The following is a 27451-nucleotide window of genomic DNA, read 5'->3' as shown; positions in this document are numbered from 1 at the left end:
ACAATGTGGTCAGTGTAACGGTAGGATGTGTATGGAATAAAGACTAAACAAAGACAGTGAAGTATCTTATTGTATTCTGTGCTGCTACTTCCGGGTTTAAAAAAAAACTAAACAAAAAAAAAAACTCGCGTCCCTACGTCACCGGAAACGTGACCAAAAAAGGAAGCAGCAGCTCAGTCGGGTCAAAACATAAACAGAACGAGCAACCTTGTTTCTTCTTCTTCTCGCTGCTGGGAAGCTTATCGCTCGCCGTCAACAATGTGGCGTCTTCGCCTCTTTTTGTCACAGCCTGCCCGCTAGAGAGGCGTTTGCTTTAGCAAGCGGTGACGAAAGCAAAGCCGCCAAAAAAAAAAAAAAGGAAAAAGATTAGGACTCAGCTAAAAGAAGTGCGGAGCGTCGTCGGGCCTGCGAGGCGAGCTAGCTTGTTAGCCGCGCTAGCCTGCAGCGGAGCTACCAAACAGGTGTTTTACAACAACGAGTGACAGCTGTTGATGTTTATTAACCTTGCACATGCTATATTGCCACGGTATTATCATATCAGTGTCGCACCATTGTGCTGTTACTCTGCTCTGTGGGGGGGCTGAGAAGGTAGACAAGTGCACGACTCTCACCAAAACAAAAGTGGGCCATTTCTCAGGCCTGCACGTCAGTTTTTGTAAGAGTTGTTTTAAGTATGCCGTCACAAAGCGTCTCTGGGTGTATTCTGCACGCTGGTTAGCTAACCTAACATGCTTAGTCTTAAATGCATAACGAAACAATGTTAACTTTTAGAGTTGACCACTTTCACTTTCAGTTTGTGCAAATGTATATAAATCACCTTTTGTGTGTGTGTGTGTGACAGACTCACCAGAGACTTCATGATGGCGGAAACTGATGGCAAAGCCAGATCGCTCAACGGTAAAGGCAATCGGGTTACTTTTGGGGGTCTTCATTCTGATAGGTGTGGGGTTTTTTTTTCTTCCTAGGGGCTTCTGGAGAGGAGGAAGACCAACAGGAAGAGGGCGCTTGCAAAAGCAAAAAAGGTACAGTGGAAATGATTTTACCATCTTTTTTTAGTGTTGTCTCGAGCCAATATTTGCCAAAAAATGCGTATCGGCAAGGTATGGGAAAATGCCGATCCAGATCCAGTTTTTAAAAAAATTCCGGTCTGTGTTTTCCAACGCATTGATTTAAATAATACAATCCACTTTTCTGCTGCTCCCTAATTTCCGTTCCGCATTTTCCAGCACACTTTCAACACATCCGCAGGTCTTTGTCCTAACCGCATACTTGCCAACCTTGAGACCTCCAATATCGGGAGGTTGGGGGGGGGTTGGCGGGGTGTTTGAGGGCGGGGGGCGTGGTTATTTACAGCTAGAATTCACCAACTCGAGTATTTCATATATATTTTATATATATATGTATGAAATACTTGACTTTCAGTGAATTCTAGCTATATATATATATATATATATTTTATTTTATTTTATTTACATAGAAAAAAGAAAAAAAAAACTTGAATTTCAGTGTTCCAGTGGCTATCCATTAGATGGCAGTATTGTCCTGTTTAACTTCTCCATTCATGATGAGTATATCATTTCGGCCGCCATGTCTGTCATTTCCTCGTTCTTCTGCTTCGTCTCCTTGTTGTGTGCGCAGTTGTGCACTCTATAAAAGCCCTAGATGTTATGACGTCTTTGGGCAGGCAAGCTGTTTGTTTTGTGGGAAAGCGGACGTGAGAACGGGCTGTCCCCACTCAGTCTCAGGTCCGCATTGAACTGGAGGGGGCGTGGCCTCCAGCTCCGGCTGAATACCGGGAGTTTGTCGGGAGAAAATCTCTGCCGGGAGATGGTCGGGAGAGGTGCTGAATATCGGGATTCTCCCGCTAAAAACGGGAGGGTTGGCAAGTATGCCTAACCGTGTGAATTAAAAGTTACCGGTAAAAATGTCAGCTGTCTCTGTGCGATATAGAAAATGACTATATCGTGATATCCGAGTATACGTTCTCACGCAGTTGCTTTTAGCTGCTGGCATTACACGACTGGCTCTTCTCACTCTTTCCTGTGTCTCCTTCTCACAGACAGACAAGCGCACCTTCTTACACACGTCACATCATACGTCAAATACGTATACGCCCTGTAGCAGCATGGCTAACGTTAGCTGTGATGCTAGCGCAGCCGTGCGAGTGGTAATACAAATGAAGGAAGAATTAATTAATTCAACAAACACAGCAGGGGGTCCATCTTCTGGCGGTGGTTTGGCTTCAAGCGGGAAGATGTCGAACAGACAACCGTAATTTGTCAAGTGTGGCGCAAAAGTGTTGCTATAAAAAGTAGCATTACTGCTAACATGTAGCATCATTTGAAAAGTCACCTGCTAGAGAATGAAGAGTGCTTACTCCGCATGTCAACATCTCCGTTCGGTGCCACATGCCCACACCATCAAAATGCCAGGGCAAACATTTCCAGATCAACACCGTATGAAAAAAATATTGATTTTTTTTAAGTTGTGATTTCCTTCTCTGCATGAAAGTTTAAAAGTAGCATATATTAATGCAGTATGAGGAAGAATGTTTTAATGTAGACACATAGAATCATCATACTGCTGTGATTATATGCATCAAGTGTTCATTCAAGGCTAAGGCAAAATATGGAGGTATATATCGTGTATCGCGATATGGCCTTAAATTATCGCGATATTAAAAAAAGACCATATCACCTAGCTTTAGTTCAATGATGCCATTTCTGTTTGTCATGTATAATTTTGTTTATTTTGTGTTTATCCTTGAATAAACAGGTCAGTTTATTGTTACCAACCATTGTGTATTATTCAAACTCCCCTAATTCAGCTGGCTACTTGTTATCAAGAGTACTAAAACCCTTTTCAACATGAATCTGACAACCAGGCATGTGATTTTTCCGTCTAAAGTTGGAATTCCGTCTTTTTTAATCTCGGGGGGGAAAAAAATTATCTCCCGTTTTTCTTTTTCCGACCATAAATCAAGATTCGAGACGTAGTTTATATTACGCCGTAGTTGATTGGTCGATATGTTCCTTGTGACCAATCAGGACATCTGTTATGAATGATGACATTAATAACGTCATCATACCGCCATTTTCCATATGTAAACGATGTCGGTTCTCGAGAGAAAGGATGCTTTACGAGTAAAAGAAATTGATAAACATGTCAAAAATAAGTTTCGATGGGACTGGATGGAAAGGGAAATCACTGATACCGTTGGGAAGAAGGAAGTTACGACTTTGTTCGGTGATTTTATTCGGAAAATCGATCGTCCCGGAAAGGTTTTGTGCACGTGGTGTCATGATAATATTGACTATGGATCACGAGGTTTCAAGGCTTTGGAAGTACATGCGAAACGCCAAAAACATATGAAACAACTTGAAGCAAGGAAAACAAACTTTTCACTAACTGGTACTCTTGGATGTCCACCGAAAGTGAGCAAACCTTACGGACTTCATCCTTTGTTTACATCGAGAGGAAAGATCCACCCAAACAACCCACTTCAGTTGCAGACAGGGTTGTTAATAATGAGGTAAGCTAAAAAATATTTGCTTGCGAAATACGCATGTTTGTTTTAAATATTAACCAATTATTGCTTAGCGAAATATAAATGGGTTTTTCTAAAAAATAAAAAGCCACGTGAAAATATATTATGAAATTACAGAAATTCAAAGAGTCGCATTATTGAATCCAGTTAACAATTTATTTGAAATAAATTTGCATATAATACTATTTTGTAATATTAAGTTCTTATGTAGTCTGTTGAAACTATTGTCAGTGGTGTAACAATCTTGAAGGTAAATATTTTCACACTTGTTTCATGCAATATGTCAGTGTCCTCACATTATTATTATTTCCTATATTCAAATATGAGTAAACAATACTAAACACTATTAATTATTTTCATAAATTGATATCCTATTTTGGCGAAAAGAATGAAATGTTTACATTTGGTATTTTGTTCAATACATTTGCGAGGAAAGCTCATGTTAGGGCTGGGCTCTCCGAAGAAAGCTAATGTGTGAAGTGAACTGAAGTAATGTGGTAATACTGTAAATAAACTGTAGATAATAACACTGACACCTGTGGATGTGAAATGAACACAAGATGTAAATATTAGTGACTAAATACTGTTGGGACTGAACCATATACAGTGATTCATTAGGATAATTGGGTTATGTATGTTCTATTAATGATGTTTTCATGTCTTTAAACACAAATATTTTCTTCAAATGGTGCTGTCTTTGTTAATTTTAGCATGTTAAATTGGTGAAAAACCAGGAGCTTCGGGGGGCATTGCCCCCCTTGTCCCCTCACCAGAGCACTGGTGGGGGGACCTGGCTGGGGGCCTTCGTCCCCCAGACCCCCGGAAATGTTTTCAGTCTTTTTCATTTTGGTCAAATCACATGCCTGGACAACTAAGTAGGCTAAATAACTTTAAACTTTATTACATGCTTGGATAGGCCAGTATCTGTATCGAAACGGAAGTGCAAAAACATCGGTATCGGATCGGAAATGCAAAAACCTGGATCGGGACATCCCTAATCTTTTTACAGGTGTTGGGCATTGGTGATAGAATTTGCAACATGGAAGGTAGGAAACACGGTAGAGCGGCAAGGTTAAAGGTTATGTTTGCAAATTGTAGGTTAAAGTAGCACAAAATCTCACATACTTTTTTGTGGCCGAAGGACTCGTCATTTTAAGTAGAAGACACGCAGGCATATGATCACGTTTCATCAAACATTAACGTTGTTGCCCTAGTGGAAACTGGGTAACACGTGGCACACTGACGAAGCTCAACCTATTGTTACTATAACAATCTACAAGGTTAATATAGTTGGATTCTCTTTGTTCCCCTCCATTTGTCTGCTTTAGTTTGAATTTCAAGTTATCATTACATATACAGGACTGTCTCAGAATATTGTGATAAAGTTCTTTATTTTCTGTAATGCAATTAAAAAAACAAAAATGTCATACTTTCTGGATTCATTACACATCAACTGAAATATTGCAAGCCTTTTATTATTTTAATATTGCTGATTATGGCATACAGCTTAAGAAAACTAAAAAATCCTATCTCAAAAAATTAGAATATTTCCTCAGACCAAGTAAAAAATAAAGATTTATAACAGCAAAACAAAATCAAACATTTGAAAATGTCAATGAATGCACTCAGTACTTGGTTGGGAATCCTTTTGCACGGATTACTGCCATCAATGCGGCGTGGCATGGAGGCAATCAGCCTGTGGCATTGCTGAGGTGTTATGGATGCCCAGGATGCTTCAATAGCGGCCTTTAGCTCATTTGCATTATTGGGTCTGGTGTCTTTCAGCTTCTTCTTCACAATACCCCACAAATTCTCTATGGGGTTCAGGTCAGGGGAGTTGGCAGGCCAATCGAGGACAGTAATGCCACTGGTGGTTTTGGCACTGTGGGGGTGGGGGGGTTGGGGGGTGTATATTGTAGCGTCAGGGAAGAGTTAGTGCTGCAAGGGGTTCTGGGTATTTGTTCTGTTGTGTTACGGTGCGGATGTTCTCCCGAAATGTGTTTGTCATTCTTGTTTGGTGTGGGTTCACAGTGTGGCGCATATTTGTAACAGTGTTAAAGTGGTTTATACGGTCACCCTCAGAGTGACCTGTATGGCTGTTGACCAAGTATGCCTTGCATTCACTTGTGTGTGTGAAAAGCCGTAAATATTATGTGACTGGGCCGGCACGCAGAGGCAGTGCCTTTTAAGGTTTATTGGCGCTCTGTACTTCTCCCTACGTCCGTGTACAGCGGCGTTTTAAAAAGTAATACATTTGACTTTTTGATACCGATACCAATAATTATGATATTACATTTTAAAGCATTTATCGGCCGATAATATCGGCAGTCCGATATTATCGGACATCTCTAATTTGAACAATTGTATTGTTGATAATAGAGGTAATTATTGTTATTATTCGTTATCAATAGTGCTATTTCTACTGGTAGTTGTAATGCTCCTTGTCATTTCTGTATTATTTATTTCACTAACTGATGCTTTGCTATCACTTTTACCATCATATTTGTACATATCGTATTTGCTGATGTTGTTCTATTGTTATTGTTATTGTTGTTGTCTCTCTGTCTTATCCCTTATCTTATTTTCTTGTACATATCCTATTTGCTGATGTTGTTGTTGTGTTTGCTGTTGTCTCTCTGTCTAATCCCCCTCTTGTCCTCACAATTCCCCCCTGTCTTCCTTTTTTCCTCTTTCTATCCCCTCCTGCTCCGGCCCGGCTGCACCAAATGATAATATAAATACATGTAATAAAGTCAAATACAAATAAGGCAACAAGAGAAGTATCCCACACCTCTCTTTTGTAAAGTACATTTGTACAGCCGATACGGGCATCTACATCAACTATATGATTTGCCTGAGTAGCTGGACAGGACAAAAAAAAACAAAATTAAGTAGAAGTGTGGTGATAACCATAGAACAGCAAGTCGGGCTTACTATTATGTAGGGAAGTGGTTCACGTGTGTCTGTCGTGGCTGTTCACTACAACATTGTAGAAGCAAGAATGATTAAAGAACAAAGTTAAAAGACTCACTGTAGTGCATGTTTGTCACATGTCGGAACTCTTAAATCCATTTTCTTGGATGCAGCATTAACACCTTACTGTCGTATTCTTGGTGTACCCTTAAAACAAAGACACAGGAGAAGCATCGGGAGACAAGAAGAAAGTGCCGGGGAAAAGTGAGCTGAAGGCAAACCAAGACACCGAGGTGGAGGACGATGAAGAAGACACCGACAGCATGGACGGCAGCGGTCTCTACTCGCTGACTGAGGACGGCCAGCGAGAGAGCGAAGGAGACGGACGAGACGGGTCGAAGGAGAAGGAAGGCGGGAGACGGGCCGCCCGGAAGAGGAACAGACCTTGTAGCGGAAGCAACAACAACAACTCCTCCTCCAGCTCGGACGAGGACGGAGAAGATGAGCAGAAAGACGAAGAAGAAGACGAGGAGGAGGAGGATGACAACGAGGCGATAGAGGCGTGGCTGGGCGCCGAGCTGCGAGACCTGCGCGGGCCCGTGTGGCGCGCCATCCCGTCGCTGCGCTCCAGGGAGATCGGCCGGGAGGCGCAGCAGTTCGTGAGGCGGGTGTGCGGTGCCCGCGGCTTGGTGCAGAGGCTGGAGCTGCAGGGCCGGCTGGAGAGGCACTCGGGGTGCGTCAACACGCTGCACTTCAACCAGTCGGGCACGCGCCTCGCGTCCGGCAGCGATGACCTCAGAGTGGTCATCTGGGACTGGGCCATCAGGCGCGCCGAGCTGGAGTTTGACAGCGGACACAAGAGCAATGTCTTTCAGGTGAGAGATGGCTTGAAGGTTCTCTGCAGCCAATGTCTCCTACTACAAAAAACAAGACAATATTTAAAGCTGCTGCAATTACAAAAAAAACAACATAATCAGAAAGTTTTCCTTTTGGAACATGCAGTGCACTAATACAAAAATGAATTGATATTTTTCCACTTGAAGAAGTTGTAATCTTGAAAAACAACTCACCTATGTAACATCCTCTGTAGGGTTGGGTATCGTTTGAATTCGAACGATTCCGATTCCGATTCTTTGTTTCGATTCCGATTCCTGATGATTCTCGATTCCGATTCTTTTAAGAGGCAGGGTCAAAAAAAAGTTTTGGATATTTTAAATGAGCTAGCTAACCTACATACAGTCTTTCTGAATGAAATAGTCTGACATTCTCCATCAATTTGAATTCTATTAACTTTTTATGAACTTTACTATAAATTCCTCACAGGGCTGTTTTCAACTAGAATATAAATATCAAATCTATGAACTTGAATATAAATATTATAAATACATTTTCACAGGGGTACACTTTCCTCAAGAGAGCTTTATTTTTTAAAACACATTTACACATAAGTGTATGATGCTGCAGGAAACCTCATGAAAACACCTTTACACATAAGTGTATGATGCTGCAGGAAACCTCATGAAAACACCTTTACACATAAGTGTATGATGCTGCAGGAAACCTCATGAAAACACATTTACACACATAAGTGTATGATGCTGCAGGAAACCTCATGAAAACACATTTACACATAAGTGTATGATGCTGCAGGAAACCTCATGAAAACACATTTACACACACAAGTGTATGATGCTGCGGGTACTTAAACATGTTACCGTGCTCCCACTGATGGGCTAACCTGGTGCAGAAAAGCAAATAAACAATAAGAAACAACTTGCAAAACCCAGTCCAGATTAGCAGCAGGTACAGTATAAAATCAGAGACAGTTCTTGTTTAGGAAAATGACCATATCCGCCTTCTCAGGCAGGATGCGTGAGCCTTCTGGACAGATAGTGTCTCCTGCTGTGGAAAATACACGTTCGCTGGGTGTGGAAGAAGCTTGAAGGCATAAATAGGAGAAAGCGAGATCTGACAGCAGGAGGAGGACGGTCGGCGCAGCGCGTCGAAGACGGGACATGCATATATTTGTACTTCATGAACTCGGAGGTGCTTCATCATGTTCCACGTGCACCCTCCTAAGCACGAAACAGTCCTGTCGCACGTGTTATATTTCGCCGATATTTCATTTTTTTTTAGTAAAATAAAGCCACACTTTCGACCGCCGACGCCGGCTATCCATGCTTGACTGACTCGCTCGGCTATGCTAACACTTCCGGCGGTGGGCGCTTCTTCGTTGGTGTTCAGCGGCTTCTTCTTCCGGTCGGCGGACTGGGTATCGAAACTAGGAATCGAAATTTAAACTTTTGAACGATTCCGGGAGAATCGGAAAGTTAGTCCCGGTTCCAATCGATACTCGATACCCAACCCTAATCCTCTGTGACTCCCATTTGTGGCGGCCTGTCACAAATACATTTGGGTCATTATTCATTAATTCATTGTTCCCTCTGCCAGGAGATTATGTATTGTTGCTGTTGTTTTGTCTAATATCAAAATAGTTAGGTTGATGCGGATCATTTTTAATACGTAACCTTACTGTTACATGAAAAGCCTCAACTTCTTTGTGTGTATGCAAGCAACCCCCGCCTCCACCCACAGAGACAAAGATAGCATAAACTTACAAGAGGCTTAACGCAAGTGTATTTCATTCCGCCATAGATAACTTGAAAGGTTGTAGGTAGTAAACTTCCATCTACCTTTCAGGAAACGTCGGGAATGGGATAATAAGCCAGTGGCCACTTTTTAAGGCTTAAGTGCTTTTCTCATTTTTTTTGTTAAATTTCCCATTACACAAGAGGTGTCCAAAATATGGCCTGTGAGCCTTTTGCAGAACACAGCATGGTTTTTTAATGGTTAATTATAGAGATGTCCGATAATATCGGACTGCCGATTATCGGCCGATAAATGCTTTAAAATATAATATCGGAAATTATCGGTATCGGTTTCAAAAAGTAAAATTAATGACTTTTTAAAACGCCGCTGTGTACACGGACGTAGAGAGAAGTACAGAGCGCCAATAAACCTGATAGGCACTGCCTTTGCGTGTCTGCCCAATCACATAATATCTACGGCTTTTCACACACACAAGTGAATGCAAGGCATACTTGGTCAACAGCCATACAGGTCACACTGAGGGTGACCGTATAAACAACGTTAACACTGTTACAAATATGCGCCACACTGTGAACCCACACCAAACAAGAATGACAAACACATTTCGGGAGAACTTCTGCACCGTAACACAACATAAACACAACAGAACAAATACCCAGAACCCCTTGCAGCACTAACTCTTCCGGGACGCTACAATATACACCCCCCGCTACCTCCCCCAACCCCGCCCACCTCATCCTCCTCATGCTCTCTCAGGGAGAGCATGTCCCAAATTCCAAGCTGCTGTTTTGAGGCATGTTAAAAAAATAATGCACTTTGTGACTTTAATAATAAATATGGCAGTGCCATGTTGGCATTTTTTTTCCATAACTTGAGTTGATTTATTTTGGAAAACCTTGTTACATTGTTTAATGCATCCAGCGGGGCATCACAACAAAATGAGGCATGATAATGTGTTAATTCCACGACTGTATATATCGGTATCCGTTGATATCGGAATCAGTAATTAAGAGTTGGACAATATCGGAATATCGGCAAAAAAGCCATTATCGGACATCTCTAATCTCTAGTTATTTATAATGTAACAAGAAAAAGATAAAAATATATAGTTTTTCTGTTTCCTTAGCTTTTTGGTTTTTATTTTCTACTGACATATTTGCTATTCTGTACACTCGTAATTTGTGTATTTTTTACCCGGTAAAGAGTGTCTGAAAGTGCTCTATAAATAAAATGTATTGTTTTGATAACAATAACTTGGGGTGCACGATAAATATTGGAACGGTATTTATGTTATCGGGCCAATGTGACGAATTATGACATCACACCGATACATCTGATTATATAAAAAACAGCTCAGATAACCAGTGTAAAAAATGCTCCAATGAGGCAGGATTACCCATATTGGGCTATAAGTAGGTTAGGGCGAGGAAATCAAGCGGCCTTTTTCTTCTTGCTTGTCATAAACTTCTCCTGAGTCAATCGCGTGGAACTTCCTTAGTTTTAGAGGAGGACTTTACGCATGCTATTTGCACCAAAGTTTCTGCAAACAATCCGCGGGGAGGGTAAAACATTGCGCTTCAGAACATCAACTTTGTTCGCTACTACGGTGTTTTGGAAACCTACAACAACGCCCGCTGCTAAAGAAGCTGCCACAAGCCAGCCACAGAGAAAGGTAGGCACAAATTACAGTTAAATCAATGTTAAAAAGTCAATTATCGGTATCAGTCTTGAGAAGCAGGACGTTATCTGTATTGGCTTGGAAAAAATATTGTGCATCCCCTAATAACTCAAAATAACACATTGATTTGCCTTTTTAATATATGTTTTTTTTAGCCTTTTAAAAGAGCATGTGTTATAGCCAATTATGCAACTCAGACTATGACATCATCTTGGCCCCCACCGACAAATTGATTGCAGTTCTGTAGGAAACACAAATCATAATAATATAATAATGGTAAGCAACACAAGATCGTATCCATGTGACTACCATTGGCTACTTCAATTGATTTAACTTGAGGCTACAGATAAACGTTTGCTCATGTCGAAAGGAAATTACCGTAATTTCCAGACTATAAGCCGCACCTGACTATAAGCCGCACCAGCTAAATTTAGGGGGAAATACAGATTGCTCCATATATAAGCCGCACCCGACTATAAGCCGCAGGGTTTTGATGTGTAATTACCGTAGTATATAGGGGTTCCTGCTACCACGGAGGGGATTGTCGGGACAGAGATGACTGTTTGGGAACGCAAAGCGTCCCATTTATTAATAATAAATCTTTCAATCATTCAATCAAACTTTCACATCTTTGACGTGGCGAACAGCATTCGTGCAGAGTACAAATAATACAACGGTGCAAAGTAATACAAAGTGCTCGCCTGTACGTTAGCAAAATAACCAGCCTACCGGTATATGAAAAGTCAGTCTTTAATCATTGTGTCATCGTCTTCCTCCTGCGTACTAAAACCACCGAAATCCTCTTCGTCGGTGTCGGAGAAGAACAGGCCGTAAATAAGCCGCACCCTTGTATAAGCCGCAGGGACCAGAACGAGGGGAAAAAGTAGCGGCTTATAGTCCGGAAATTACGGTACATTATCTCCACATTTTGTAAGTGTTGTTTAGTTTATTTTTTGGCCTATTGATTATAGAAAGACTTTAATAAATACCAGGAAATACTTGCATATTTGATCATAAGAACAAATTATAAACTATTTCCCCAAACATCATTAAGATAAAAGTCATGGAAGCCTTTGGCTGCAGACTAAATGTTTCACATTCAAAGGTCAGAGAAAAGTCCAGCCCACAGATTGTTGTGGTACAATATGAACATGTCAACATATAAAAGCAGTCTTAATGTACTGGACAGGAGTGTGCAAACATGCAAGCTTGAGGTACCTCATTCCATCCACTTACCACTATTCAGTGTTGTTGCTTTGACTATATTGCTGATGAGGTGTTTCGGTGTGTCACTATGCACCCACAGGCTAAGTTCCTGCCCCACAGCGGTGACTCCACTTTGGCCATGTGCGCCCGAGACGGTCAGATCCGGGTGGCCGAACTCTCCGCCACACAGCGCTGCAAGAACACCAAGAGAGTGGCGCAGCACAAAGGCGCCGCGCACAAGGTGAGTATTTTACGCGCCGTTTACGCACAATGTCGTTGTTTCTAGGGATGATGTTCGAAACCGATTCTCCCGGTTGTTCGATAAGAAAAGAACCGATTCCATGGACTCTAATCCCTTTTTGAGAACCGGTTCCCGTTATCGAGGCCACTATAGTAAAGAAAAAGAGTTGGTTCTTTATTCCAATTCCCGGGGACGAATCCAAAATGGGCAATGTTATGCCCATTTGATTGTAGACTCTTACACTTGTGGCGATATGAAAATACTACGCGTCAATAATTTGGGCACTTCCGGGTTGACGACGTCAGTTAAGTTCATGAGACAATTGAGAAGTAGACAAGTTGTGTTAGCTCTTACAAGCCTTGGAAAAGATAAGTCTGTAAGTAAACTGTCTAACTTGTTTATGTAACTCAATATTAAGGTGGAAAGTGGTTACATTTGATAGTAAGATGTTTATTGAAAAACGATTTTTGTGCACTGTTTCAATGGATGTTTTGAGGACTTAAAATGGCTGCCAGTCGTGTATTTCCACCATCAAAATAGTTTCAACACTCAAGTATTTGTTTAATGATAGTACTGTATATTTGTGTGAAGCTAATATTTACATATTGTGTATTAAATTTCAGTATGTTAATTGAATCACATAGCTTATACATTTGTCATTACGTGTATTTCAGTTAAAAAAATAAATAATAACAGTCCAGTGCAAGACAAAAGTAAAGATAGGAAAAGACAAATCAAGATCAACAACAATAAAGAGCCTAAATGGATTAATCTGCTTTGGAACTTTATTAGACGTCTTGGATTGTTTGTTAGCTGTCTGCCTGTGTGTGTAGTTAGTATGTTCCAATAGCAGCAGAAGTGCACTTTTTGGAGAGCTGTATTATTTTCAGTTTTGTGCCCAAGGGACTGATTTTATTTAACACTATATTATTATTTATACACCTATAGTGATCACAGAGACAGGTGGTTTTTGTGTTACTGTATATATTTGTTTTTCTGAAAACTCCCACTTAATATACTTTTGGTAACAACAGTCAATATTTATTTATTTTATTTTTTTAGGGGGGTAACAGTCAGTATTTATTTATTTATTTATTTATTTTTCTTGTAAAATAAAAGTGAGCTTTTGTTAAACCAAATATTGTGTTTTTTTCCATATACAACACCCTACCTGGATTCGATAAGAGAATCGATAAGGAATCTGTTCGATAAGAGGATTCGATAATGGGCTCGAACTCGATAATTTCTTATCAAACATCATCCCTAGTTGTTTCTCACCGGTTCTTGTTTTATTCCAGCTGGCCCTTGAGCCTGACTCTCCCTGCTCCTTCCTATCAGCGGGAGAAGACGCTGTGGTGTTTGGAATCGACCTAAGGCTCGACCGGCCCGCCAAGTGAGCGCGAGTTTTGTTACATTTTGTTTAACACATTTCAGCTCAAAGCCAAACGCGATACTGCCGTCTTGTGTAATGAGCAAATCCCCGGCTTACTGTAATATGTCCGATTATGACGAAACTCTATACACCAGTTGATACTTGGGGCAAATGTATGCTTTAAACTTTGTGGAAAGACTTTAGGGAAGGCCTTTTTCTGTTGCAACTACACAAAGCGAGGTCCATAATGGGGTACTTGGATACGCTTTTTGAGAAAGAAGCTGACCAGGCCTTCTTTTATGTACAATACCAATGACCTGTAACATCACAAATGGACAAACATTCCCAGACAGTTTAAGAGTCTTCCCAGAAGAACAGAACCTGTTAAAAGTTGCTAAAATGAGGGAATAACTCCTAATTTCTTTACTTTTCATTTTGTGTAGGTGCGCTTTAGCCAAATACTTTTATCAATTGTGTCACATATTTTCTTTCAGCCGCAGTTCAGTAACACTGACATATTTTAGTAATACAGTAGTAGTAGTGGGTGTGGTAGCAGTCGCACTGGCGGAAGTAGCAGTATTAGCGGTCATGTAAGTATTAGCTGTAGTGGTATAGATAGTAGCAGGAGAAGTTGCAAGAGTAGTGGTGGTAGCAGCATTAGTGAGAGTAGTAGTACAGTATATCCAGAAAGTATTCACAGCACTTCACTTTTTTACATTTTGTTATGTTACAGCCTTATTGTCTAGAGCAGTGTTTTTCAACCACTGTGCCGCGGCACACTAGTGCGCCGTGAGATACAGTCTTGTGTGCCGTGGGAGATTATCTAATTTCACCTATGTGGGTTAAAATATTTTTTGCAAACCAGTAATTATAGTCTGCAAATGATGTGTTGTTGTTGAGTGTCGGTGCTGTCTAGAGCTCGGCAGAGTAACCGTGTAATACTCTTCCATATCAGTAGGTGGCAGCAGGTAGCTAATTGCTTTGTAGATGTCAGAAACAGCGGGAGGCAGTGTGAAGGTAAAAAGGTATCTAATGCTTAAACAAAAAATAAAAATAAGGTGAGTGCCCCTAAGAAAAGCCATTGAAGCTTAGGGAAGGCTATGCAGAACGAAACTAAAACTGAACTGGCTACAAAGTAAACAAAAACAGAATGCTGGACGACAGCAAAGACTTACTGTGGAGCAAAGATGGCGTCCACAATGTACATCCGAACATGACATGACAATCAACAATGTCCCCACGAAGGATAAAAACAACTAAAATATTTGTGATTGTTAAAACAGCCCTTTGAGACTTTTGTGATTTAGGGCTATATAAATAAACATTGATTGATTGATTGAAAACAAAGTAGATGCGGGAAATATCGCTCAAAGGAAGACATGAAACTGCTACAGGAAAATACCAAAAAAAAATAAAAAAAGCCACAAAAATAGGAGCGCAAGACAAGAACTAAAACACTACACACAGGAAAACAGCAAAAAACTCAAAATAAGTCACGGTGTGATGTGACAGGTGGTGACAGTACACCTACTTTGAGACAAGAGCTACAGTATATTAATGCATGGTTAGTTATGGTTTAAAGCAGGGTTGTCCAAACTTTTTTCCATTGAGGGCCACACATTGAAAAATTCAAGCAAGCGGGGGCCATTTTGATATTTTTTATTTAAAAAAAGCAATACAACATATGTATAAAAAAATATACATTTAGGCCTCCACTCAGGCTTGATCCCAGGGACCCCAAAGGGTTTTGGTCCAAAAAATATTAAAATATGTGTCATTATTCAATATTATTATTTTTAATTATTATTCAAGTTTTAAATCTCTAGATCAACATTAGGTCTATCTGTCAATATAACGTTTTTAAAGATGTAAGTTGTATGCTATTTTTGAAAAATTAAAAATTAAAAAAAAAGTTTTTTTATGGAAGAAACACAAAATATGCAATTTTCACCCAATAAAATTTTTAAGTGGAATATTTGACATTATATAATAATTGGAGCCTTAAAAGGTCAATAAGTCATAACACCATTGATTTTAATTCATTATTATTTTTTGAGCAATGACACTTAAAAAACAAATCACACTAAAATGATTGGGGATCCAAAAGGGTCCTACTCATTAAAGTGTTAAAAAATATATTGTACATTTTTTTTTACTGTTTACTTTTACCACAATAATCTCGAGATCAACTTCAGATCCATCCGTCAATTATAAGTTTTATTTAGGGATGTCCGATAATGGCTTTTTGCCGATATCCTATATGCCGATATTGTCCAACTCTTTAATTACCGATACCGATATCAACTGATATATACAGTCGTGGAATTAACACATTATTATGCCTAATTTGGACAACCGGGTATGGTGAAGATAAGGTACTTTTTAAAAAAATTAATCAAATAAAATAAGATAAATAAATTAAAAACATTTTCTTGAATAAAAAAGAAAGTAAAACAATATAAAAACAGTTACATAGAAACTAGTAATTAATGAAAATTTGTAAAATTAACTGTTAAAGGTTAGTATTATTAGTGGACCAGCAGCACGCACAATCATGTGTGCTTACGGACTGTATCCCTTGCAGACTGTATTGATATATATTGATATATAATGTAGGAACCAGAATATTAATAACAGAAAGAAACAACCCTTTTGTGTGAATGAGTGTAAATGGGGGAGGGAGGTTTTTTGGGTTGGTGCACTAATTGTAAGTGTATCTTGTGTTTTTTATGTGGATTTAATTTTAAAAAATAAAATAAATTAAAAAAAAAAACGATACTGATAATTAAAAAAACGATACCGATAATTTCCGATATTACATTTTAACGCATTTATCGGCATCTCTAGTTTTATTGTTTGTTTTTTGTTTATTCATTTTAGGCCCTTCTTTAAAAAAAACAGCTCAGTTTTTTTATACGGCAAACACAAAATATGCAACATTTTCTCCAAAAATATCTCAAAGTACCGTATTTGGAGCCTTGAATAGGTCAGTAATTCATAATGACATTGATTTTGATTCATCATTTTTTTTTTTTAGTAGCAGTAGTGAGCTTAGTGGTAGGGCTAATGTAGTCGAAATAGTAGTGAAGTGAATTATATTTATATAGCGCTTTTCTCTAGTGACTCAAAGCGCTTTACATAGTGAAACCCAATATCTAAGTTACATTTAAAGCAGTGTGGGTGGCACTGGGAGCAGGTGGGTAAAGTGTCTTGCCCAAGAACACAACGGCAGTGACTAGGATGGCGGAAGCGGGGATCGAACCTGGAACCCTCAAGTTGCTGGCACGGCCACTCTACCAACCGAGCTATACCGCCCCGAAATATATATACCGAAATAGTAGTACTAATAGTAGTGGTAGTAAAAATAGCAGTTTAGGAAATTGAATTATTAGTAGTTTTAGTAGCAGTAGTGAGAGTAGAAGTCATAATAGTAAAAAAAAATAATAGTCACGGTAGTAGCAACAGCAGGAGTAGTAGTGGTACTTGCAGTTGTACTGTTGAAAATAGCAATAGCGGTGGCGGTGAAGTGAGTAGTAGCAGAAGTAGTGAGAATGGTCGTTGTAGTAATGGTAGTAGCAGTAACAATAGCACTAGTATTTGTGGTAGCAGTATTAGTATAGGCCCAATGACCTCATGTCCAAATAAGTTTGTCCATATCTGCTATTAAGAAAGATGTTTTTGCTGACAGGGTGTTTTTTCATTGCTTTGTGTGGCAGTAAGCTGGTGGTGGTGAAGGAGGGTGACAAAAAGGTGGGCCTCTACACCATCTTTGTCAACCCAGCCAAGACGCACCAATTTGCTGTCGGCGGGAGGGACCAGTATGTTAGGTATGCATAATGAAGATGATGATGGTGATGGCCCGAGACCTCATGTTGGTGTTATTACTGGCTCTGCAGGATTTACGACCAGAGGAAGATCAACGAGAACGACAATAACGGCGTGCTGAAAAAGTTCTGCCCTTCCCATCTGGTGTCCAGCGAGTCCAAAACCAACATCACCTGTCTGGTGTACAGTCACGACGGCTCAGGTGCGCACAATTCAAAACAGGGGAGCGCGTTTTGACGGCGTGAAAATGTTTCAAATCTGCTGCATGCAGAGCTGCTGACCACTTACAACGATGAGGACATCTACCTGTTTGACTCCAACCACAGCGACGGCGCAGACTACTGCAGGAGATTTAAGGGACACCGCAACAACGCCACAGGTGGGACGAGCCCGTTGACTTTTAGACCATTGACAGTAACTCCTTCACGTCTTCCTGGCAGTGAAGGGCGTCAACTTCTACGGGCCGAGCAGCGAGTTCGTGGTCAGCGGTAGCGACTGCGGACACATCTACCTGTGGGACAAACACTCGGCTCGCATCGTCCAGTTCATGGAGGGGGACATCGGGGGAGTGGTGAGTATCACCTTCGTCAATAATTCAAATGTAATTTTCCAGTAATTGTATGTTTAAAGGCCTACTGAAATGAGATTTTCATATTTAAACGGGGATAGCAGATCCATTCTATGTGTCATACTTGATCATTTTGCGATATTGCCATATTTTTGCTGAAAGGATTTAGTAGAGAACATCGACGATAAAGTTTGCAACTTTTGGTCGCTGATAAAAAAAAGCCTTGCCTGTAGCGTGACGTCGCAGGTTGAAGAGCTCCTCACATCTGCACATTGTTTACACCAGCAGCGAGAGCGGTTCGGATCGAGAAAGTGACAATTACCCCATTAATTTGAGCGAGGACGAAAGATTTGTGGATGAGGAAAGTGACAGTTAAGGATTAGAGTGCAGTGCAGGACGCCAGGGTGTATCTTTTTTCGCTCTGACCGTAACTTAGGTACAAGGGCTCATTGGATTCCACACTTTCTCCTTTTTCTATTGTGGATCACGGATTTGTATTTTAAACCACCTCGGATACTATATCCTCTTGAAAATGAGAGTCGAGAACGTGAAATGGACATTCACAGTGACTTTCATCTCCACGACAATACATCGGTGAAGCACTTTAGCTTCGGAGCTAACGTGATAGCATCGTGCTTAACTGCGGATAGAAACCGAAGAAACATGCCCCTGACTGGAAGAATAGACAGAAGATCAACAATACTACTATTACTTCTACTATCAGGAGACACCGAACCAAACCCTGGACCTGTAACCACACGGTTAATGCTCTCCAGCCTGGCGAAGCCTAGCAATGCTGTTGCTAACGACGCCATTGAAGCTAACTTAGCTATGGGACCTCGACAGAGCTATGCTAAAAACATCAGCTCTTCACCTACGCCAGCCCTCATCTGCTCATCACCACCCGTGCTCACCTGCGTTCCAGCGATCGACGGCGCGACGAAAGACTTCACCCGATCATCGGTGCGGTCGGCGGCTAGCGCGTCTGCTATCCAACCCAAAGTCCTCCTGGTTGTGTTGCTGTAGCCAGCCGCTAATACACCGATCCCACCTACAGCTTTCTTCTTTGCTGTCTCCATTGTTCATTAAACAAATTGCAAAAGATTCACCAACACAGATGTCCAGAATACTGTGGAATTTTGCGATGAAAACGGACAACTTAAGCTGGCCACCGTGCTATTCCAAAATGTTTGCTTCAACCCGTGACGTCACACGCAAACGTCATCATACCGAGACGTTTTCAGCCGGATATTTCCTGGGAAATTTAAAATGTCACTTTATAAGTTAACCCGGCCGTATTGGCACGTGTTGCAATGTTAAGATTTCATCATTGATATATAAACTATCAGACTGCGTGGTCGCTAGTAGTGGCTTTCAGTAGGCCTTTAAAAGTAATTTTAGTAAGCTTTACAGTAGAGATGTCGATAAATGCTTTAAAATGTGATATCGGAAATTATCGGTATCGGTTTCAAAAAGTACAATTTATGACTTTTTAAAACGCCGTTGTACGGAGTGGTACACGGACGTAGGGAGAAGTACAGAGCACCAATAAACCTTAAAGGCACTGCCTTTGCGTGCCGGCCCAGTCACATAATATCTACGGCTTTTCACACACACAAGTGAATGCAAGGCATACTTGATCAACAGCCATACAGGTCACACTGAGGGTGGCCGTATAAACAACTTTAACACTGTTACAAATATGCGCCATACTGTGAACCCACACCAAACAAGAATGACAAACACATTTCGGGAGAACATCAGCACCGTAACACAACATAAAACACAACAGAACTAATACCCAGAACCCCTTGCAGCACTAACTCTTCCGGGACGCTACAATATATACCCCCGCTACCCCCCCACTAAAACCCCGCCCACCTCAACCTCCTGAGAGAGCATGTCCCAAATTCCAAGCTGCTGTTTTGAGGCATGTTAAAAAAAATAATGCACTTTGTGACTTCAATAATAAATATGGCAGTGCCATGTTGGCATTTTTTTCCATAACTTGAGTTGATTTATTTTGGAAAACCTTGTTACATTGTTTAATGCATCCAGCGGGGCATCACAACAAAATTAGGCATAATAATGAGTTAATTCCACCACTGTATATATCGGTATCGGTTGATATCGGAATCGGTAATTAAGAGTTGGACAATATCGGATATCGGCAAAAAAGCCATTATCGGACATCTCTAGTTCCTACTATGCAAAACGGTCCGTGTACCTTCCGTTCGTTCTATTTCCAATTCTTAAATGCAAATGAAAAAACAAATTTAAGCCATTTTTTCTATTTTCATTTCTGAAACAAAAGTTGGACAACTATTTAATGACACTTTTTAAAAAACGAACAAAGATGTTACCGTTAAACGCAAAGGAAAAGCTACAATACTGCTTCCGGTTCAATTTGTCATCACACAGATAAACACGCATGTTTGCATTTTGGATAAACATGAATTGGATTTTTGTGTTTATCTCGAAAAATAAAAAGTCCTTAAAAGAAAACGGCACAAAATAAAATTTTATGGCAATATTTGAATGAAAATCAACCTTTTTTGTTTGTTTTCAAATCTGCCATTTATAGTCAAAATTGAAAAACAGCCCTAACTTTGTTTTTTGATTTACGTTTCAGAATTGGAAATAGTACACACACCCAAAACAAACTTCTTTTTTTTTTTTTACCTGTTTGGGTATTTGGGATTCTCATAAGTCCTGGAAATTTGAAATCAAACAATGGAGGCATGGCCGAGATATTTAAATAAAAAAAACAATCTTGCCTTATTTCATACTTTAAAACATGCTGTTAACCAGCCGTTTGAAATTTGAGAATATAGTGACGTCTTTTGCCTTAGTTATGTCTGTTGATGTCTCCATTTACAGTAGAGGTCTACACAAAAAGCTTTGCGCGAGTCCGCCATTTTTATCCAGTTGTAGTCAATAAGTTCCTTTTTTTCCCCCCATTATTTTGTTGTGGGGCAGACTAGCTTACTAAAATCCTCTGCTGTTGCTATTGCTAATAAAAAGTAGCGATGAGCTTTAACTTGTATCTGTCAGTGAACTCGATATGGAAGTGCTATAAATGACAACATGGCCGACCGGGAGAAGACGCAGTCGAAGTGGAGGCACGTAACCTATTTACCGCCCACAAAACGGCACAGCTTAAAGAGACGATCAGAAAGTGGCTTAAAGATGGTCTCTACAACATAAATGATGCAAACTTTTGACTAAAGAACCACCATTACCTTATGTAGACAACAAGGAAGTGTTTTAAAAGTGGAAAACCCAAAACCAGTGAAGTTGTTACGTTGTGTAGATGGTAAATAAAAACAAATTACAATGATTTGCAAATCATTTTCAACCTATATTCAATTGAATAGACTGCAAAGACAAGATACTTAACGTTCGAACTGGTAAATTTTTATTTTTTGCAAAAATTTGCTAATTTGGAATTTGATGTTTCAAAAAAGCTGGCACAAGTGTCAAAAAAGACTGAACAAGTTGAGGAATGCTCATCAAACACTTATTTGGAACATCCCACAGGTGAACAGGCTAATTGGGAACAGGTGGGTGCCATGATTGGGTATAAAAGTAGATTCCAATGAAATGCTCAGTCATTCACAAACAAGGATGGGGCGAGGGTCACCACTTTGTCAACAAATGCGTGAGCAAATTGTCCAACAGTTTAAGAACATTTCTCAACCAGCTATTGCAAGGAATTTAGGGATTTCACCATCTATGGTCCGTAATATCATCAAAAGGTTCAGAGAATCTGGAGAAATCACTGCACGTAAGCGACGATATTACAGACCTTTGATCCCTCAGGCTGTACTGCATCAAAAACCGACATCAGTGTGCAAAGGATATCACCACATGGGCTCAGGAACACTTCAGAAACCCACTGTCAGTAACTACAGTCCGCCGCTACATCTGTAAGTGCAAGTTAAAACTGTGCTATGGAAAGCAAAAGCCATTTATCAACAACACCCAGAAACGCCGCCAGCTTAGCTGGGCCCGAGCTCATCTAAGATGGACTGATGCAAAGTAGAAAAGTGTTCTGTGGTCTGACGAGTCCACATTTCAAATTGTTTTTGGAAACTGGATGTCGTGTCCTCTGGAACAAAGAGGAAAAGAACCATAGGCGCAAAGTTCATAAGCCAGCATCTTTGATGGTATGGGGGTGTATTAGGGCGGTATAGCTGGGTTGGTAGAGTGGCCGTGCCAGCAACTTGCGGGTTCCAGGTTCGATCCCGGCTTCCGCCATGCTAGTCACTGCCGTTGTGTCCTTGGGCAAGACACTTTACCCACCTGCTCCCAGTGCCACCCACACTGGTTTAAATGTACCTTAGATATTGGGTTTCACTGTGTAAAGTGCTTTGAGTCACTAGAGAAAAAGCGCTATATAAGTACACTTCACTTCACTCCACTATTAGTGCCCAAAACATGGGTAACTTACACATCTGTGAAGGTGCCATTAATGCTGAAAGGTACATACAGGTTTTGGAGCAACATATGTTGCCATCCAAGCAACGTTACCATGGACGCCCCTGCTTATTTCAGCAAGACAATGCCAAGCCATGTGTTACAACAGCGTGGATTTGTAGTAAAAGAGTGCAGGTACTAGACTGGCCTGCCTGTAGTCCAGACCTGTCTCCCATTGAAAGTGTGTGGCACATTATGAAGCCTAAAATACGACAACGGAGACCCCCGGACTGTTGAACAACTTAAGCTGTACATCAAGCAAGAATGGGAAATAATTCCACCTGAGAAGCTTCAAAAATGTGTCTCCTCAGTTCCCAAACCTTTACTGAGTGTTGTTAAAAGGAAAGGCCATGTAACACAGTGGTAAAAAATGCCCCTGTGCCAACTTGTTTGCAATGTGTGGCTGCCATTAAATTCTAAGTTAATGATTATTTGCAAAAAAAAAAAGAAGTTCCTCATTTCGAACATTAAATATCTTGTAAAGAGTTGAGTTCTCATGTGTGTTGCTACTAAAAAAGGCTCTAGTGACACGTTACTGTTATAAGAGCACATCGCTGCACAAAAAGGGGACCTTAAAGGATTCCACAAGGGTTTATTCAACTTATGTTGTACTCGTGTGGCATAGGTGAACTGCTTGGAGCCACATCCCCACCTGCCTGGAATGGCCACCAGCGGCCTGGATCACGACATCAAACTGTGGGCGCCTACCGCCGAGACCCCCACTGGACTGAAGGGCCTCAAAGAGGTAAGCAACCCTTTCTAATTGTCAAAAACTGAAATCTAAGTAAGATGAAATATGTCAAATAAGGGTGATATTTGCTTATTTTCTGTCTGATAAGATAATTCTTCTCACTAAGCAGATTTTATGTTAGAGTGTTTTACTTGTTTTAAGTGTTTTGGTCCTAAATGATCTCAGTAAGATATTACAGCTTGTTGCTGAGATTTGATGACCTATATTGAGTAAAACATGCTTGAAACTAGAATATCAACTGTTGCAAAGCTGTGTCATCAACACTCACAAGTAGAAAACTACTTTTTTAAAGTAATAATTCTTATTTCAAGTATGAAATAAAAAATCATGACTTTGACACAATTGTGTCTCATAATGAAAATAGATGACAGCCAAATGGACTTTGCTGTTTTATTTTCAATGAAACAATAGAAAACACGTACTCAAAGTAGTACAGTTGGCACAGTACAGTAAACTGACAGTTAATATTTAAACATTTAACATGTGACATTTCTAACAATGTTGAACAGAAATAGTTCATGCACATTCAGATAAATACTTCAAAATTACAACTAAAAAAATTTTGGCCGGGCTGTATACACTACCGTTCAAAAGTTTGGGGTCACATTGAAATGTCCTAATTTTTTGAAGGAAAAGCACTGTACTTTTCAATGAAGATAACTTTAAACTAGTCTTAACTTGAAAGAAATACACTCTATACATTGCTAATGTGGTAAATGACTATTCTAGCTGCAAATGTGTATAGAGGCCCATTTCCAGCAACTATCACTCCAGTGTTCTAATGGTACAATGTGTTTGCTCATTGGCTCAGAAGGCTAATTGATGATTAGAAAACCCTTGTGCAATCATGTTCACACATCTGAGAACAGTTTAGCTCGTTACAGAAGCTACAAAACTGACCTTCCTTTGAGCAGATTGAGTTTCTGGAGCATCACATTTGTGGGGTCAATTAAACGCTCCAAATGGCCAGAAAAAGAAAACTTTCATCTGAAACTCGACAATCTATTCTTGTTCTTAGAAATGAAGGCTATTCCACAAAATTGTTTGGGTGACCCCAAACTTTTGAACGGTAGTGTATATGCGCACTAATTGACTGAAAGAGCACGCACTTGGCGCAATGATGTCATGTTATCGATGGAAAAATGCATTTTTAGACCATATGATTTGCCTGAGCGGCTAGGAGACCCAGAGAGTAACAAGCGGTTGCCTTGTTGCCTTTCCATTAAGAACAATAAATTAGTTTTTAGTATAAGTTTGCTGGTTTCAAGAAATGTAATGCCAAGCGCATATCATTATGTCAAGATAATGGCACTAGCATTTACTTCATTTAAGAATATTTTTCAACATATTGAGCAAAAAGGTCTTTTTTTTTTGTACCAGGAAAAGTGCACTTGTTAGTGAGAATATACTTATTTTAAGGTATTTTTGGGTTCATTGAGGTTAGCTAATTTTACTTGTTTTGGAACGTCTTGACAAGCCAAATTTTCTTGTTCTATTGGCAGATAATTTTGCTTACTTCAAGTAAAATACCCCTCATTTTTAAATATTTGTTTTTGTTTTTGAACACAGTGCACTTTTTAAGCCGACCTCGATAAACAGTATGTCTTTTTAACGCACCTGAAGGTGATGAAGAAGAACAAGCGGGAGCGTGACGAGGACAGCGTGCGGCACGGCAATCAGTACGACACGCAGCTGCTGTGGTTCCTCATGAGGCACATGAGGAACAGGCGGCCCCCCAGGGTAACTACAATAAACAACCACACCATCAAACTTCCAACGACACACAAACATAAGAACCTTTGTATTATGCCGACGCTCGAATTGGATCTCATTGTACCTAATATTGTGACCAGACCCGCCGCGAGGGGGCCGACGCCGACACCGACGAGTCCTGGAGCTCGCCGGACAGTTCGGACGAAGAGGAGGGGGGTCAGGATCACGTACAGTGCATGTCGTCCTGAACCACAATCCACAGTCACTGTCCTGTGGAAAAACATGTATCTCCCCAAAAATGGAAATATGGAATTACATGCTTTGCAATGGAGAGTGACTATGCATCTACACACATACTTTATTGTATTAACACACACACATGCAGCCTTTTGCTGCCCAGGGGAAGAGAATGCATCTCCAAAATGTGTCGTCCAAAAAGGCAGCAAACATGCTTCTCAGTGGTCAGCAATCATACACTGGCGGTTTTTTTTCTTCTGGCACGCACACATTTCAGACATAGCGAGAAGTGCAAGGTGACAACATAGACTGCAGCGCCGTAGTGAAATCCCCCTTTTCTTTTAGACCTGAAACGACCTCCTGTACCCTACACCAGCTCGTAGACCCGCCCCTTCTTTGTAATGACACACCTTTTTTTTGGCCACGCCCACCCCACTATTGAACGCACGTTGAATCAGGGATCTTGTAGTTTAGCACAAATGTGCATAGTGATTTTATTTTTTTGTGGGTTAGGTGCTAATTTTTGCATCTTTTTGTTGCACTTGAGCCTTTTTGATGAGACTCGGAAGGAAGGAGTCTTATTTTGTTGCTTCCAGTTGCCCATCCCTCTTATCCTGGACAGGAAACCCATTCTTAATCATATCGTGGAGCTTTTTTTTTTTTTTTTGTCTGTTGGTTTTGTTCCTCTGCAGAATTAGAACCAGATCATGCGGTTTGCTGGCACCCCAAATCTTTAGTCCAAAAGAGGGAAGGTGGTTGTTTAGGGGGGGGGGGGACGAGGCTTGAAGAAGTGTGCTCGCCCGTCCGTTCTTTGTTGTGTGAGAGCGATGAAGACAAGCTTTTTTTCTCGTTTTTCGAGAACTCCAGTTATGTAGTTTGAATTTAATTGTACATAATATAAATATGAAAACTGTAAAAAAAAAATAAAAAGGATTAAAAGATGCTGTTTGATTCTAAAAAGTAAAAATAAGATGTCAAAATCAGTTTGATTGGTCGCAGAGGTTTATATTCGATACAAAGACAAAATACTTTTAAGAAAAAAAAAACTTGATGCACCTTTTCTTCTCCTTTGACTGTTTTATTACAGTATTAAGAGTTAAATGGTTCTTGTGGAAAGCAAACTAACGTGTTTTGGTCAATATTTTTCCCTACAACCACCACACAGTCCATTACAACATAACTACTGGTTCAGTTGGAAATATATTCAAATATTTGTGCAATAAAAAAATACAGTACTCTTGATCCTGCTTCTTGTCCTGGTCGCAATTATTCTATTGGTTTAAACATTTTTAGTGTCAATGTTTTATGTGTCCTCTATAACAGTGGTCCCCAACCACCGGTTCAGGGATCGGTACCGGTATGCGACGCATTTGCTACCGGGCCGCACAGAAACACTAATTTATGAACTAGCGCATTTTCTCTAACTTAACTTTCGCCTGTCCCACTAAACACTAATAAGCTTGTTAATAGATGTATATTACTTCTTTGTTATAGTACATGGGACAATGCACATTAATGGACATATAAAATGTTAATGTGCCAGATTGTAGCCAAAGGATACTTTTTTTGCTGTTTTTATCTGCCACACGTACAGTAGAAAGCCGGTCCATGAAAATAATGCATATATTAAACCGGTCCCTGGTGGAAAAAAGGTTGGGGAACCCTGCTCTATAGGGAGGATTCACAATACAGCCGTCCCTCATTTATGGCTGTTGATTGGTTCCCGGCCTGAGTGGGGATTAACCATAAATTGAATATTTTCATAGTTATAGCATAAAATCCTGTCTAAAGCCCTCTAAACACAGGTTTAAAAATAAGGGGCCTGTAGAAATGAAACAGTTACCTTTACACTCCTTCAATACATTATAATAGACTTAAGACATACTGTACTGACTTATAGACCCATGATCTCTTCTATTGGCCACTTGTACTGTAATGTTTTTTTAGTTCATTTAGCCATTTTTATGCTTGGAAAATGCTTACTTTATGCCAAAAAGACATAGAATATGCTTTAAAACCAAGCTGCGTGATGTAGCGAGGGGCGACTGTAGTCCATAAACACCATCGGGATGAACTAGAAGGGAGATTGGAGGTAAACCAGCAGGTCCTCAAGCTTAACAAGTGGAAACATTCCCACTGCAAAAACTGAAATCTAAGTAAGATGAAATATCTCAAATAAGGGTGATATTTGCTTATTTTCTGTCTGATAAGATAATTCTTCTCACTAAGCAGATTTTATGTTAGAGTGTTTTACTTGTTTTAAGGGTTTTGCTCCTAAATGATCTCAGTAAGATATTACAGCTTGTTGCTG

At 40.2% G+C, this 27451-nt stretch overlaps 1 protein-coding gene across 1 annotated transcript; it reads left to right on the top strand.

The window, feature by feature from the left end:
• The first annotated feature begins 163 nt into the window (after nt 1–163).
• dcaf8 (DDB1 and CUL4 associated factor 8) lies at nt 164–26383 on the top strand. Its single transcript, XM_062023854.1, has 13 exons — nt 164–461; nt 842–897; nt 966–1022; nt 6680–7335; nt 12055–12195; nt 13494–13588; nt 17284–17394; nt 17464–17594; nt 17664–17771; nt 17833–17963; nt 23065–23184; nt 24814–24930; nt 25044–26383. Exons 2-13 carry the CDS (start codon nt 858–860, stop codon nt 25149–25151), a joined length of 1815 nt encoding a protein of 604 aa, XP_061879838.1. The 5' UTR covers nt 164–461; nt 842–857; the 3' UTR covers nt 25152–26383.
• The last annotated feature ends 1068 nt before the right edge of the window (nt 26384–27451 follow it).

Source organism: Entelurus aequoreus, linkage group LG16, assembly GCF_033978785.1.
Source record: "Entelurus aequoreus isolate RoL-2023_Sb linkage group LG16, RoL_Eaeq_v1.1, whole genome shotgun sequence".
In the NCBI taxonomy this organism is placed as follows: Eukaryota; Metazoa; Chordata; class Actinopteri; order Syngnathiformes; family Syngnathidae; genus Entelurus; species Entelurus aequoreus.
This window is presented reverse-complemented; position numbering and strand designations above follow the sequence as displayed.